General features: G+C 47.2%; 1 protein-coding gene across 3 annotated transcripts in view; it reads right to left on the bottom strand.

The window, feature by feature from the left end:
• Positions 1-13,201, bottom strand: part of LOC141094250 (uncharacterized) — a 35,889-nt gene that overhangs the window by 13,618 nt on the left and 9,070 nt on the right. For all 3 annotated transcript variants that reach the window (XM_073580068.1, XM_073580070.1, XM_073580069.1), the window contains exons 2-6: positions 7,469-7,618; positions 7,160-7,339; positions 6,953-7,076; positions 6,772-6,869; positions 6,332-6,422 (exon numbers count right to left, since the gene is read on the bottom strand). In XM_073580068.1, coding sequence (XP_073436169.1) covers positions 6,332-6,422; positions 6,772-6,869; positions 6,953-7,076; positions 7,160-7,339; positions 7,469-7,618 — 643 coding nt within the window. The remainder of the gene's footprint in view (positions 1-6,331; positions 6,423-6,771; positions 6,870-6,952; positions 7,077-7,159; positions 7,340-7,468; positions 7,619-13,201) is intronic.

The following is a 13,201-nucleotide window of genomic DNA, read 5'->3' as shown; positions in this document are numbered from 1 at the left end:
AACATATCCGCCTGAAAGTCCCTTCTTACAAGTTAAGTCCTTTTTACATCGAGCCTTTTGAAGTGATTGGACGCATTAATGAAGTGGCTTATAAACTGAGGTTGCCTGCTTCGCTCCGGGTCCCTAACGCTTTCCATGTCTCGCTCCTGAAACCTGTGGTTCTTAATCGGTTCCAACCAGCTTCCACTACCCCCCCTTCACCAATTGGCTCGGATGACTTCTTTGAAGTAAAAGACATTTTGGCCATGAAAAAAGTCAGGGGAAAAACTTTTTCTTATCGATTGGAGGGGTTTTGGTCCCGAGGAGAGGTCCTGGGAGCCTCGAGAGAATGTCAATGCCCCTCTTATCCTGAAAAAATTTCTGGCCAATCTCAGAAGGGGAGGACATAAGGAGGGGGGTACTGTGACATCGGCGGCCGTGCCCGCCGACGCCCCTTCAGCGGCGGCACCCGCCGCAGCGTTCCCTCATCTGCGCGCCTCCGTCCGTGCGCGTGCCCGACCTGTCTTCCGCCCTGCTGCGGTCTCACGCGCCGGCCTTAGGTCGCGGGTGCGCGTCCACCCGCTCTCTTCCTCTGGCAGTAGGCATCGCTGAGGGGCAGGGCTGGGGACAAACTTCCTGGCGCTAAGGTACTTCAGGCGTCCTCCCTATGAGGAGGGCGCCTGGTGATTGTGTGGAACCTCCGCACTGTTCTGGCCGCATTCTCCTGTTTAGTGTTGCTTCTGTCTCTGTTTCGCTGCTGTAGCATCCCTACCTGTCTGACTCTGGTCTCCCTGTCAGCTCTCCCCGTACTGTCTCTCTGCCTACCTTCTGGTTTTCGCTTCCCCTGGCCCTCCTTCTGACTTCCTGGCTCCCATCTTATTCCCGTCAGCATTATATATATATATATATATATATATATATATACACATATACACAGTATATATATATATATATATATATATATATATATATATATATATATATATATATACACACACACACGCACATTACCCTCTGGGTTTCCTCGCTTGCTCCTCTCTTCTTCTGTGCCAGTGCCGGCTATTCTCATCGTCTGACTTCCTCGGTTAGGTACCCTTGTTATCCGCCTGTTTTCCCTGCCTGCCTCTTACCTTGCTAGTCTTGTGAGCCATCCCTCTTGGTACTGGCTGTCGCGCTTCTGACCTCTGTGGTCTTGCGCCTAACGATCCTTGTACAGGGGTCGGTCATCACCTGGTGCGCTCGGCCCAGAGTCTCCAGATCCACGATCCAGAGGGTCCACTCTCGGACATAGTCTATTCCTGAGTGTCACACATAGTGAGGGGCGTTGAACATGCAGTGACTGGTAATGAATTGGTGGAGAGATTACAGGTGCTAATTTTATATATTAGGTGGGGAAAGTAGCTATGTATAGCTAGAAGGGGCTCAGTGGCGTATTATATTTATATATGGAATGGTGGGTTGCATAATAACCAATTATGCATTAATGGTGTGTGCATATCTGTATTCAGATGTGTAGTGTAGAAGAAAGGGAAAAAAGAGGGGAATGTGCTCTGGAATCCGTGCTCTAGGTAACAGTATTAGTTTATGCAGAGATGAGTTCTGGCTGGAAGAAGTGATGGTGGTCTGTGCTGCATGAAAAAGAAAAGCAAAGATAAAGGACTTCAGCTAGAGACATCACTGGTGAGTCAGTGTGCTACCTGTACACTGACACTATACACTGTATACTCTGTACAGAGCTCCTGTGTATAATGTCACCAGTGATCACTTTATCTGTACACGGACACTGTATACAGAGGCCTTGTGTATAGTGTTACTGGTGATCCCTGTATTACCTGTACACTATATATAGAGCTCCTGTGTATAATATCACCGGTGATCACTGTATTACCTGCACACTGGTACTGTATACTATGTACAGAGCTTCTGTGTATAATGTCACCAGTTACCACTATTACCTGTACACTGATACTGTATACTATGTACAGAGTTCCTTTGTATAATGTCACTTAGTATTTTTTTTTTAATTAATTTTCAGTATTGTAGTATTCAATGAAAAAAAGAGAGAAAAGAGACACAGGATAACATGCACAACAGCAGAATGTCCATGTGAAAAAAGGCTTTTATTGACATACAATAGCTAGAGAGATCCAAGTGTACAATAAAAATAATTAAAAACCACAAATGAAACAAAAGTGGGCAGGTGGAGAATATATGCCGTATACAAAGGAAGAAATGTTTAATGTTTAATTCTTTTTATTGTACACTTGGATCTCTCTAGCTATTGTATGTCAAAAAAAGCCTTTTTTTCACATGGACATTCTGCTGTTGTGTGCATGTTATCCTGTGTCTCTTTTCTCTCTTTTTTTCATTTAATCTACTTGGCACAGTGTTGCACCCAGTTATCATATTCATGTCATATTTTCCGTGGTGCCCACCTATATACATATATATTGTAGTATTCAGTCACTATGTGGTGGTAATATGTGGTCTGGTCATGGTGTGATGGTATTTCTCACTTGTATGTTTTATTAATGGTCAGTTAAAATAAATGTATGTGACTCATTCCCTTAAAGAAAAATACATAAAAATATATTTATATTTAATAGGTTACAGTAGAGTAGGGTCGGCCAAAAAAGTCTACAGTGTCGTGGTGGCAGCTTAAAAATTCTTTTGGCCAGAACAAAAGCTGCTGGCTATGTATGTGATCTGGTGTTTGATGGGAACTGTTAATATCTGATTGATGAGGACGTGGTGAAGTTGAGTTTTTCCAGGAGTGAGCGGTAGGACTATGGAAGGCTCGAAGGGTGGAGGCGGAGCTAGGGTGGAGCCTGGGTGTAGTCACAAGGAGGCCCGAATATACCACTTTTACTGTCCTGTATATATACACTGCTCATTACCACTTTTCCTGATCTGTACATATACACTGCACAGTACCACTCCTGTCCTGTTCTTGGAGAGGCGACATTGGTCTTTGGGAGGGTTAATATTGGTTTATTATTTTCAGGAATACTATGGGAAAATAAGAAATACTGTATTTTTTGGACTATAAGATGCACTCTTATCCTTCCAAAATGGGGGATGCGTCTTATAGTCCGGATGTACCGGCTCTGGCAGTGGTGGGGAGGTGGGGAGCGGCACCGGCGGAGCAGTGGGTCACAGAGGCAGGAGCTGGCTGCTGCGGCTAACTACTGCACCTGCTGCTAAAGAGAAATGAATTTTCAATGCATTCCACCCCTATGGACGTGGAGGGCACTGAATATATTAATTTCTTTTTAGCATCCTGGTATGATTGGCCCCCATCCTTATTCTGGTATGACTGGCCCCCACCCACACCCTGGTATGCATTGCCCCATCCTTATCCTGATATAATTGGTCCTATCCTTTCCTTATCCTGATATGCATGGCACCATCAGAAAAGATTAAAAAAACAAACCATTACACTTACCTTCCTGGCGCTCCCTCGCAGCGTCTTCCTCCATTGCCAGCAGCTGCTTAATGTTTGTAACCATCGCATGGCAGGGATATCATGCGCTGCTTGCAAGCTGAAGGGCAACTGCCGGAATACTCAGTGCTCTGCATGCAGGAACTGTTTGCACGGCGAGTATTTATTGCTCTTCAGTAGAACGCAGTGTCAGCTGGAGCTTTCATGTGTGCCGATACTTAAGAGAAATGAATGTTCAGAATATTCACTTCTCAAGTATCAGCACATGTGACCACCGGCAGCAGCAGGAAGGCTCCAGCTGAGACTGTGCGCGCTACTGAAGAGCAATGAATACTCACTGCTCTCTGCGATGGACAGTCCTTGCGTGCAGTGAGCACTGAGTATTCCGGCAGCTGCTTTTTGGCTTGAAAGCAGGGCATAACGTCCCTGCCAAGCGCTGCTTACAAGTATAAAGCAGCTGCTGTCGTCGGAACAAGATGCTGCAAGGGAGCGCTGGGAAGGTATGTATAATTTTTTTTTGTTTTTTTTATCTTTTCTGATGGAGCCATGCATGCCAGGATAAGGAAAGGATGGGACCAATCATATCAGGATAAAGATGGGGCCATGCGTACAAGGACTGGGATGGAGACCAATCATAACAGGTAAAGGATGGAGCCCTGCAGACCAGGACAGGGATGGGGCAATGCATACCATCATAGGGATAAGGGCGATCATTCCTGCCCGGATAAGGTTGAGGTGAACCATTTCTACCAGTATAGGGTTGAGGAGGCCATGCATACCGGGCCAGGGATGAGGCGGCATGCATACCTTGATGGGGATGAGGAGACATGCATACCATGATGGGGATGAGGGAACCAACATGCATACCAGGAGAGGGATGAGGGGCCATGTGTTTCAGGATGGAGATGAGCATATATGGACCATATTTACCAGGATAGGGGATATTAGGTACAGAATTGACCACATTTTTGCTTCAGTCTTTTTTTTCCCCCTAATTTTCTCCTCTAAAACCTAGGTACGTCTAATAGTCCGAAAAATACGGTGTATATATTGGATAACCCATTTAAATGGATTATGCAAAGTCATCCCCTATCCCGAGACATATGTAGTCGCTGGGGTACGACCGCTAGGACCCCCATGATCCTGAGAAATCGTGCTCTAAAGAGGTCGATCATGCGCACTAGGGTGACCGCAAAAAATCGATGTCGGAATTTTGTCCGTCTGGACCCCACAAAACGATTCCCCTTTCCAGATATTGAGATAGCCAAAATTTGAGCTCGATCAAACGACGTTAACCCGTGCCGCTCGTCGCTCAAAGTTCGAAAAAATCCAAATTGAGGTATTTTAAGATTTAGGTATTTTGCATAGTCTGTTAGACTATAAAGAATGTGACAACAACATTGCAGAAATAGCCCTGACCAAATTTTCGAACCATTTGTGGTATTTGAATGCAGAGTTGGTGGGATTATCGTTTTTTGATCCCACCATTACAGACAATGAAAAGTTGTTAATGGCTAATAAATTGCTCAGTAGCACAGATGAACCATCAGAGCACGCTAGGGTTGTAAATCCAAAAGTTAGGAAAGAAAAATTAAAAGAGGTAGGAAGTAACCGACTTTAACGACCTTCTGACAAAAGATGAAGAACAAAAGCAATATGTCCTGCAAGTTGTAAGCAAATGCCGAGCATTATATTCTGACGTTTCAAAAACTACTTTAACAAAAGCTCTAGAATAGATTAGATAACTATGTAAAATTATCAACTCATGTTGGTTAGCGTGCTCTGATGGTTCATCTGTGCTGCTGAGCAATTTATTAGCCATTAACAACTTTTCATTGTCTGTAATGGTGGGATCAAAAAACGATAATCCCACCAACTCTGCATTCAAATACCACAAATGGTTCGAAAATTTGGTCAGGGCTATTTCTGCAATGTTGTTGTCACATTCTTTATAGTCTAACAGACTATGCAAAATACCTAAATCTTAAAATACCTCAATTTGGATTTTTTCAAACTTTGAGCGACGAGCGGCACGGGTTAACGTCGTTTGATCGAGCTCAAATTTTGGCTCTCTCAATATCTGGAAAGGGGAATCGTTTTGTGGGGTCCAGACGAACAAGATTCTGACATTTTTTCCCCCCCATATGAGATCCGGTCACCCTAATGCGCACTGAGGTGGCATTCACACATGGCACTTCAAATAATTCCTTTGAGGTGAGTGTTGAAGGGCACGACAAAGTATAAGAAAATCCACTGATCGGGTGTGGGGGGAGTGTTATAGTATGTGGGCTGGTAGGATTTGTGTGGCAGGGCTGCTTTTTTATCCCAGTCCGGCCCTGAAAGTCAGCATAAAGGGAAACTGTTGCTACTGTACAGAAATTCACACTTGGCCTCACTGCACATTTAATGTTGTCGACCACAAAAACAAATTTTGGCCTGAAATACTGGACCTGGTCTTGTAGGGACCATATGAGCACATTCAGCAGCACAGAAGGGAGAGAAGGTAGATTCATCCAATAAGATACCAGGGTTCTAGGAAGCCAACAGCATCTTTACCCTCCGATTTCTGATACAGACCCATCATAATACTTTTCTTCAAGTGATTTTCTAATTTATCAGAACATTCTATGTACGCTGTCATTTGGCTTTGTAGTTTACAACCCTGGGCAGGTAACGGTCAGCGTCTTCTAATCCCAGGTGGTAGTTGGATCCTCCAGGTGATAAGTTCTATAGAAAAGGGCTTTCAATGCCCAAAGTCATTTGAACAGTTTGGGGTGAAGGAGAATGTTGTGGTCTAGAGGCAAAATGGTGATCATGGTAATACGGCCGGACTACACCAACGATAAAGCAGCCACAGCCGGTGACTGAGAAGAATCTGTGACTTCTCTGCATTTAGTGGTTACCACTAACCTGGGTAGTCATATGTGGGAATGTCCTTTTTACACCGCTCCTCACTCCTCACATATGTCTCTGTAGCATTAATATGGGTCAGATCTTCACTCTGAAACAAATATTATAAAAGTCACGTACAGATGGAGAAGTCACATCTATGATCAGCTCTAATCCTGCCATCTCCACCGTTCCACGAGAAGTGGTGAGTTCTCCTTCAATGGAAGTCTTCAAACAGAGGCTGGACAGACATCTGACTGGGATGATTTAGCGAATCCTGCGTTGAGCAGGGGGTTGGACCAGATGGCCCAGGAGGTCCCTTCCAACTCTACGATTCTATGATTCTCATTACACAAATATAAAACATATAATACTGGTGGATAAAACAAGACTGAGCACAAGATCTTCACAGCCGTCTGCACATCATAGGGGAGATCTCATGACACCTTCTCTCCATCTACCTGATGATCCTGAGGAACATTGGGATCTTCTTGTTCACAGTCCTGTGGAAGAAGAGGACGGGGACATCTCTCTGGTGTTGTCCTCTTACTGGATAGATCTGGAGGAAACACATACAGGGACTGAATTCATTCTTTACATACAGATAATTGTAGGCCGTGTGTATTTAGTCCTGTCTCTTACCTGGTGATGTGAGGGGCTGGGGAACCTCCATTATGACATTCTTGTACAGATCTTTGTGTCCTTCTAAATACTCCCACTCCTCCATGGAGAAATAGACGGAGACATCCTGACACCTTATAGGAACCTGACACATACAATAATACCGTCATCCCCCTGATCCCTTCATAGTGTTACTGTGTAATGTCCCAGCATTCCCAGCAGTGTCACCTCTCCAGTCAGCAGCTCAATCATCTTGTAGATGAGTTCTAGGATCTTCTGGTCATTGATGTCCTTATGTATCAGGGGGTGAGGTGGAGGCCCCATGATTGGGCTCAGGGTTCTTCCCCATCCCGCAGATACAGGGTCCTGACAGCGTTCACTAGAGGTCTTCTTCACTACTGTGTAATCCTGGTTATGGAGAGACACATTAATAAATCTCACTACAGACATTTCCAGAGTCCTCACCTCTCCAGTTCTGTCCATCTGTTATTCCCATAGATAAGAATGATGTAATGTGACGTCATCAGAATCTCTCACCTCTCCAGTAAGCCGGAAGAGGATCTCTAGGGTGAGGTGTAATATCCTCTCCATCATCTTGTCTCTGTTCATATCCATCCTTGATGGGTAAATCAGGAAAATTCTCTTATGTAGAAGATCTTCACTGAGAGGATCTGATATTGTAGAGTCCTGAATGAGAAGAAGATGAGCCGATGTAACATCATAAAAATCCTGTGTAGTAATACAATTACTGGGGATATTAAGGGAAACATAAGAGGAAATTTATTATTTTACAGAATTTAGTTTCCTTCTTTACATGTATATATCTAATTGCCTTAAATTGTCTGTCATCCACTTCCGTCTGGATGTCCCCGAATCCCACAATCCACTGCGCCGCACCAGAAGTACGCCGACCGCCATTTTGGTACACCCAAGTGATGCCGCTCGGATCCAGGCCACGGCTGCGATCCCAATGGGATCCCAGCTGCCGCTCTGATCCAGGCTGCCACTGCGATCCTGACCGCCGCTGTGATCCCGGCCACTGCTTGGATCCCAGCCGCCGCTCGGATCCCAGTCGCCGCTCGGATCCAGGCCGCCGCTGTGATCATGAAGCTGTGAGAGGGGGTATAACGAGAGGGGTGTAATAAAGGGGGTATAATGAGAGGGTGTAATGAGGGAGGAGTAATGAGAGTGATGCCGCCGCCAAACCCCCACCAGGACCCACTGCCTGACAACACGCGCTGGATCCCTCCACTGCCTGCCCACCCACCTCCGTGCAGTCACAGCCGGCAGGAAAGACCACGGCTTGAGGCCTGTGCTGGAGATTGGGTGCGGCCACCCTCTGGTGGCACCGTACACCATCTCCAGCACAGACCGCAAAACACCGTCTTTCCTGCCGGTTGTGACTGCATGGAAGTGGGTGGGCCGCCACCAGGCCCGGCGTCAGCACCCGGCATACACAGGCAAATGCCGGGGCCCTGGCGAGACAGGGGGGCCCACTCACACTGTCTGGCTGCTGGGAATGCGACCTTGAATCAGATTCAGCGGCGCCGTGGCGGCGGCAGGAGACGCACATCTATTGGACGCATATCAATGAATCAGGCCAACGACTGCGCGCCGTCAGCCAATCAGAGTCCAGACTGCCAGGAGTGTCTTCCTGTGATTGGTTGGAGAGCTCCCCTCCCCTGTCTCTACCCACGTGTGCCGCAGGGAGGAAGTGACGAGGCGGAGGACACAGAAGCTTTGTGAAGCACGCATCTCTCTCTGGAAACGGAGGGACCGTCCGGACACTGACATCTCCTGGCGCTCGCTGAGGCTCCTTGCTCCAAGTGGTGGTTCCTAGCAGTGGCACCGCCAAACCAGACAACTCCCGGTGCTCGCTGAGGCTCCTCGCTCCGGCGGCTCCTGCTACAGCAGCTGGCACCGCTGCACCAGACACTGGCTGTCTGGCTGACACATCTTCCGGTGCTCGCTGAGGCTCCTCACTCCGGCGGCTCCTGCTACAGCAGCTGGCACTGCTGCACCAGACACTGGCTGTCTGGCTGACACATCTTCCGGTGCTCGCTGAGGCTCCTCGCTCCGGCGGCTCCTGCTACAGCAGCTGGCACCGCTGCACCAGACACTGGCTGTCTGGCTGACACATCTCCCAGCGCTTGCTGAGGCTCCTCGCTCCGTGGCGGCTCCTGGCAGTGACTTCTCAACCCAAAACAAAGGTGATTTCTGGCTTTCTTGGGGGGGGGGGCAGGGGGGGGTCTTATCTCTTTTTTTATACCAGTGATAATAATAAATATATATATATTTGCGCTAAAAATAATACCCTGGCCTGAATAGATGATAAATGTTTTTGCTCAAGGCAATATGGGATATTAGGAAACACGCTTGTGACCCAAAAAAGAAAAAGAAGGAAGGGGGGAAAAATATAAAACAATGCTGACACCAGGACAGAGGAGTCTAATAGGACGCACGATAACATACTCAGTTATTTACCTTAGCAGATAAGTAATAATGTAGTTCCTCCGGGAATTCCTGTGTGCAGCAAAGTCCTTGATGAATATATAACAGTATTGTTCCTCCCAAACTTTCCTGTGTGCAGCAGAATCCTGGTTCAGGCAGAGTAACTAGTCCACATCCAAGGGAGGGTAGCGATTCACAATAGAGAGGAAGGCGGTTCTCTCAGATATTATGGTAGTGTAGTATCAGGTATCGGACGTTGTCCCGGCCGGTGACAATCGTCCTGCTAACCGACACCCTCACCGCCAAGTGCAGAGAGCGGCATAGGCGCCATGTAAAAGCTTAAGCCGGCAAGGTACAGCAACAAAAGGACCTTGTGAAGGAATTAGAAAGATTCTGAAACGCGTAGGTTAGAACTGAACTTTGGTCCTTTCAGCGCTTCTTAGCCGGTCACGTGATCTATCACATGACCGTGACGTCACGCAAGGTCCTGTTGTTACTATACCATGCCGGCATTGTACTATCCCTATATTTCTCTGCTGTATCTGTGCATCATGAATCGTGGTATGTGTTAAAGGGGGGGGCCCACTGAGACTCTTTCGCCCGGGGCCCTCAAAAACCTGGAGCCAGCCCTGGCCGCCACCCCCAGCGCCACAAAGCTGCCCCCATCGTGATGTTACTGCCCTCCCGATACGATAGCATCGGGCACTCATCTAGCTTACTAATAAAACCTATATATTTTAGGCCACAGACAACAAGTAGTTTCTTCCTCGGAGTCGGCAGCTGAATACGTTCCTCATAGACTCATCTTCCATAACGCTAATTCTCGTCTCATTTACCGACACTGGAATCGGCATTAGCAATACTGCAGGAGACATTCATTACACGTGACAGGAGAAATAACTAATTCATGATGAGGACGACATCTTCATCTTCTACTACGGCTCTAGAAACATATTTGTTGTCAGAGTTCCGACTTCGGCGCGCGCCTCACGGCGCGTCCTCGGGTCCCGGCGCGTCCCCGCTCCCGGCTTCCAGGTTTCCTGGCGTCGGGCACCCGCGCACTGTGGAGATCCCGGCGCTCTGCCCCCTGGCGCCCACCGGCTATTTAAGATTGGGGCTTTGTCAGGTAAGGTGCCTGTCAACCTCGGTGACGCTGTCTCCTGCAGCGGTCACTCTGACTCTGGCCCCCTGTGTGTCTGCGCCTCCAGCGCTCTCTCCTTGTCAGTCTCTATTCGTCTCTGCCCTGGTTCTGCTACTGTGTGTTCCTCTGTCTGTTTGCCTCTTGCCGTGTCCCCCTATCCTGCCTCAGCCATTGTCTCCTCTCTGTTACAGCCTCCCGTCTGTGCCGTCCTCTGAGCCCGCCTCGCTGTCCCTCCTCCACAGTTCCAAGGTCCATCGCCAATCGGTATATCTGTGTATCCTCTCCTAGCTTACCCCAGTCGCCCCTTTGGTTCCGGCCGTCACGGTTCTACCCTCCGTGGGCCTGCCCCTAACACTCCCTGTACAGGGGGTGGTCATCACCTGGGCTGCTCGCCCTCGGGGGCTCTGGAGCCGTGACCCAGAGGGTCCACTTCCGGGTTGTTCTCTAGCTTCCCCGTAACAGCAACCGTAACATTTGTCCAGAGTCCGTCACTGACTCCATCCCCACCGGCCGTCTATATGAAGGTTTCCCGTCTTCCCCACACTGTAATCTTCTGTCACGTTAGATCTTATGTCTGATTCACACACAGAAGTTTGAGGCTTTTATAAAAGCTTTTTTGTAAGAACATCAAGACAGAAGTTATTTGCTGCCAATATCTCCATGTAATCTTCCATATATTACATGAAAAACACCAAAAAATGTGTGAAAATATTCCTAAAATAATTATAGTGAAGTGTTGAGGCCCCAAATAGAAAGTTACCCAGTATATGGACACATTGAACCAATGTTAAAACCTCCACTATATTAAATCTTCAGGGTAACTATTTATAATCAAGACAATGGAATGAAGAAAATCAGCACTCACACCTTTTGGAAGATACTTCAGTCCTTTTTAATTTATTTGATTCAGGACAATGACAAAAAGTGAAACAGTGCTAGCAGCGTGGCGGCAGGTGCAGTGATTTTCCAAAAGAAAAAGATATGATGGACAACAAACGTGTAGCGAAACCTCCACCAGGGGGAGCTGGTGAGGGAAGAGAGGTTACATACTAAGAGCAGCAACACTGAGCAACAGCACAGGTGCCACAGGTAACGAGAGAGAATGGTCAGACGAACCAAGTCAGTAACTAGCAAGAGCAGACGTACCAGAAGGAGCAGCAATACACGTAGTCAAAATACCAAGCCAAGGGTCAGAAAGCCAGAACATGAGCACGGGGTCCAAAACGTGAGGCAAAATACGTGGTCGGGGTACAAGCCAGGGAGTCAGATGCCAGAGAGGGAATGTAACAGCAGAGACGAATACCAAGAGACAGGGTCAGAGATCAGTCCGGGTGATACACGTGGATATCAGTCAAAAGCAGGAGGATCACCAAGGTACAAGGGTCAGAGGCTCTAAACTGGAAGCTTGAGCTATCACTAACAGTGGTCAGCAGGCTGTGAGAGACTGAAATAGCCCTACAAGCTCCAGAAAGAGGCTGAGATTAACCCCCGCATGACCAGTCCAGAGTGAAGGCAGCAGAAAATAAACTCCGGACTGGACCATGACAAAACGTTTCATACTTAATTTGCGCTTCTACTGGTCCATGTTCCAGTGGTCTATGAACAAGGACCAGTAGAAGGACTGAAGTATCTTCTAAAAGGGGTGAGTGCTGACTTTCTCCATTCTGTTATCTTGATTACAGAAATAAAATTGAGGATGGTGGTACTGTGGGAACATTATACTGTTTGGGGGGATGGTGGTACTGTGAGAACATTATACAGTGTGTGGGGGCCAAAAAAGGGGCACCGTACTATGAGATTAATAAATGTGTCATGATCCAGACCAAGTTTTGAGTCTTATCTTCCCCTCTCCCAATCTGGTCATGTCCGTGGTTAACTTTTCTCTGCCTCGTTCTGGTGTCAGATCTGCTATTTCTCTGCGCTGCATCCTGAAGGCAATGTCAGTTATATTTTCTGCCTATGGCATTGAGTAGCTGACTCTGGTGATACCCTGATTTGTCCTGCTGTGTTTAGCTTACTTTGCCCATGTCTACTCCTTCCTCTCTTCCCGCCCCAACTCAGAGTAACCCCCTTGAATGTCACCCTGTCCTGTGGATGAGTGGGAAAATTATGTGGGAATTGATGCACCCACTGCTGGATAAGAGTTATCACCTCTACATTGATAACTTTCACACCAGCATCCCCCTCTACAAGACCCTCTCTGCCAGAGGTAGAGTTGCCTGCAGCACCATGCGAAAAAAATCAGAGAGGCCTGACTATGCCACTAATTGGGCAAATGCAGAGAAAAGGTAAAAGCCGAGCCCAACGCAGCAACAACATGCTGGTGGTCAAGTATAAGTGTTACAAGCATGCCGCTAGGTTCAGATAGGGGCGGGACAGGTCTCATGAATTCTTTGGAAATTTGGGAGACCTGTTACTCAGGGCGACCATGTACTGCAGCTTCCTCAGGCACAAGATGAATCCACTTGCTCACACAGATACAATTGATAGAGTCCTCATGAACATGAACAGTGTAGTTTAATGTCACAGCACATTTAGTACAATTCAAGTCTCTTAAGTACAGGCTTTATAAACAGTACAGCTGCTTCTTAGAGGCACATTGACTAAGGCTGGTTTCACATTTGCGTTTTTTAGCGCTGGAAAAAAACGCTAACCTGCGCATGCGTTTTTTCCCCTAT

This window comes from Dendrobates tinctorius, unplaced genomic scaffold (genome assembly GCF_039654945.1).
Source record: "Dendrobates tinctorius isolate UK_male_01 unplaced genomic scaffold, ASM3965494v1 ptg000063l, whole genome shotgun sequence".
Taxonomy (NCBI): Eukaryota; Metazoa; Chordata; class Amphibia; order Anura; family Dendrobatidae; genus Dendrobates; species Dendrobates tinctorius.
Note: the sequence above shows the minus strand (reverse complement) of the source record. Positions and strands in the feature narration are given on the sequence as shown.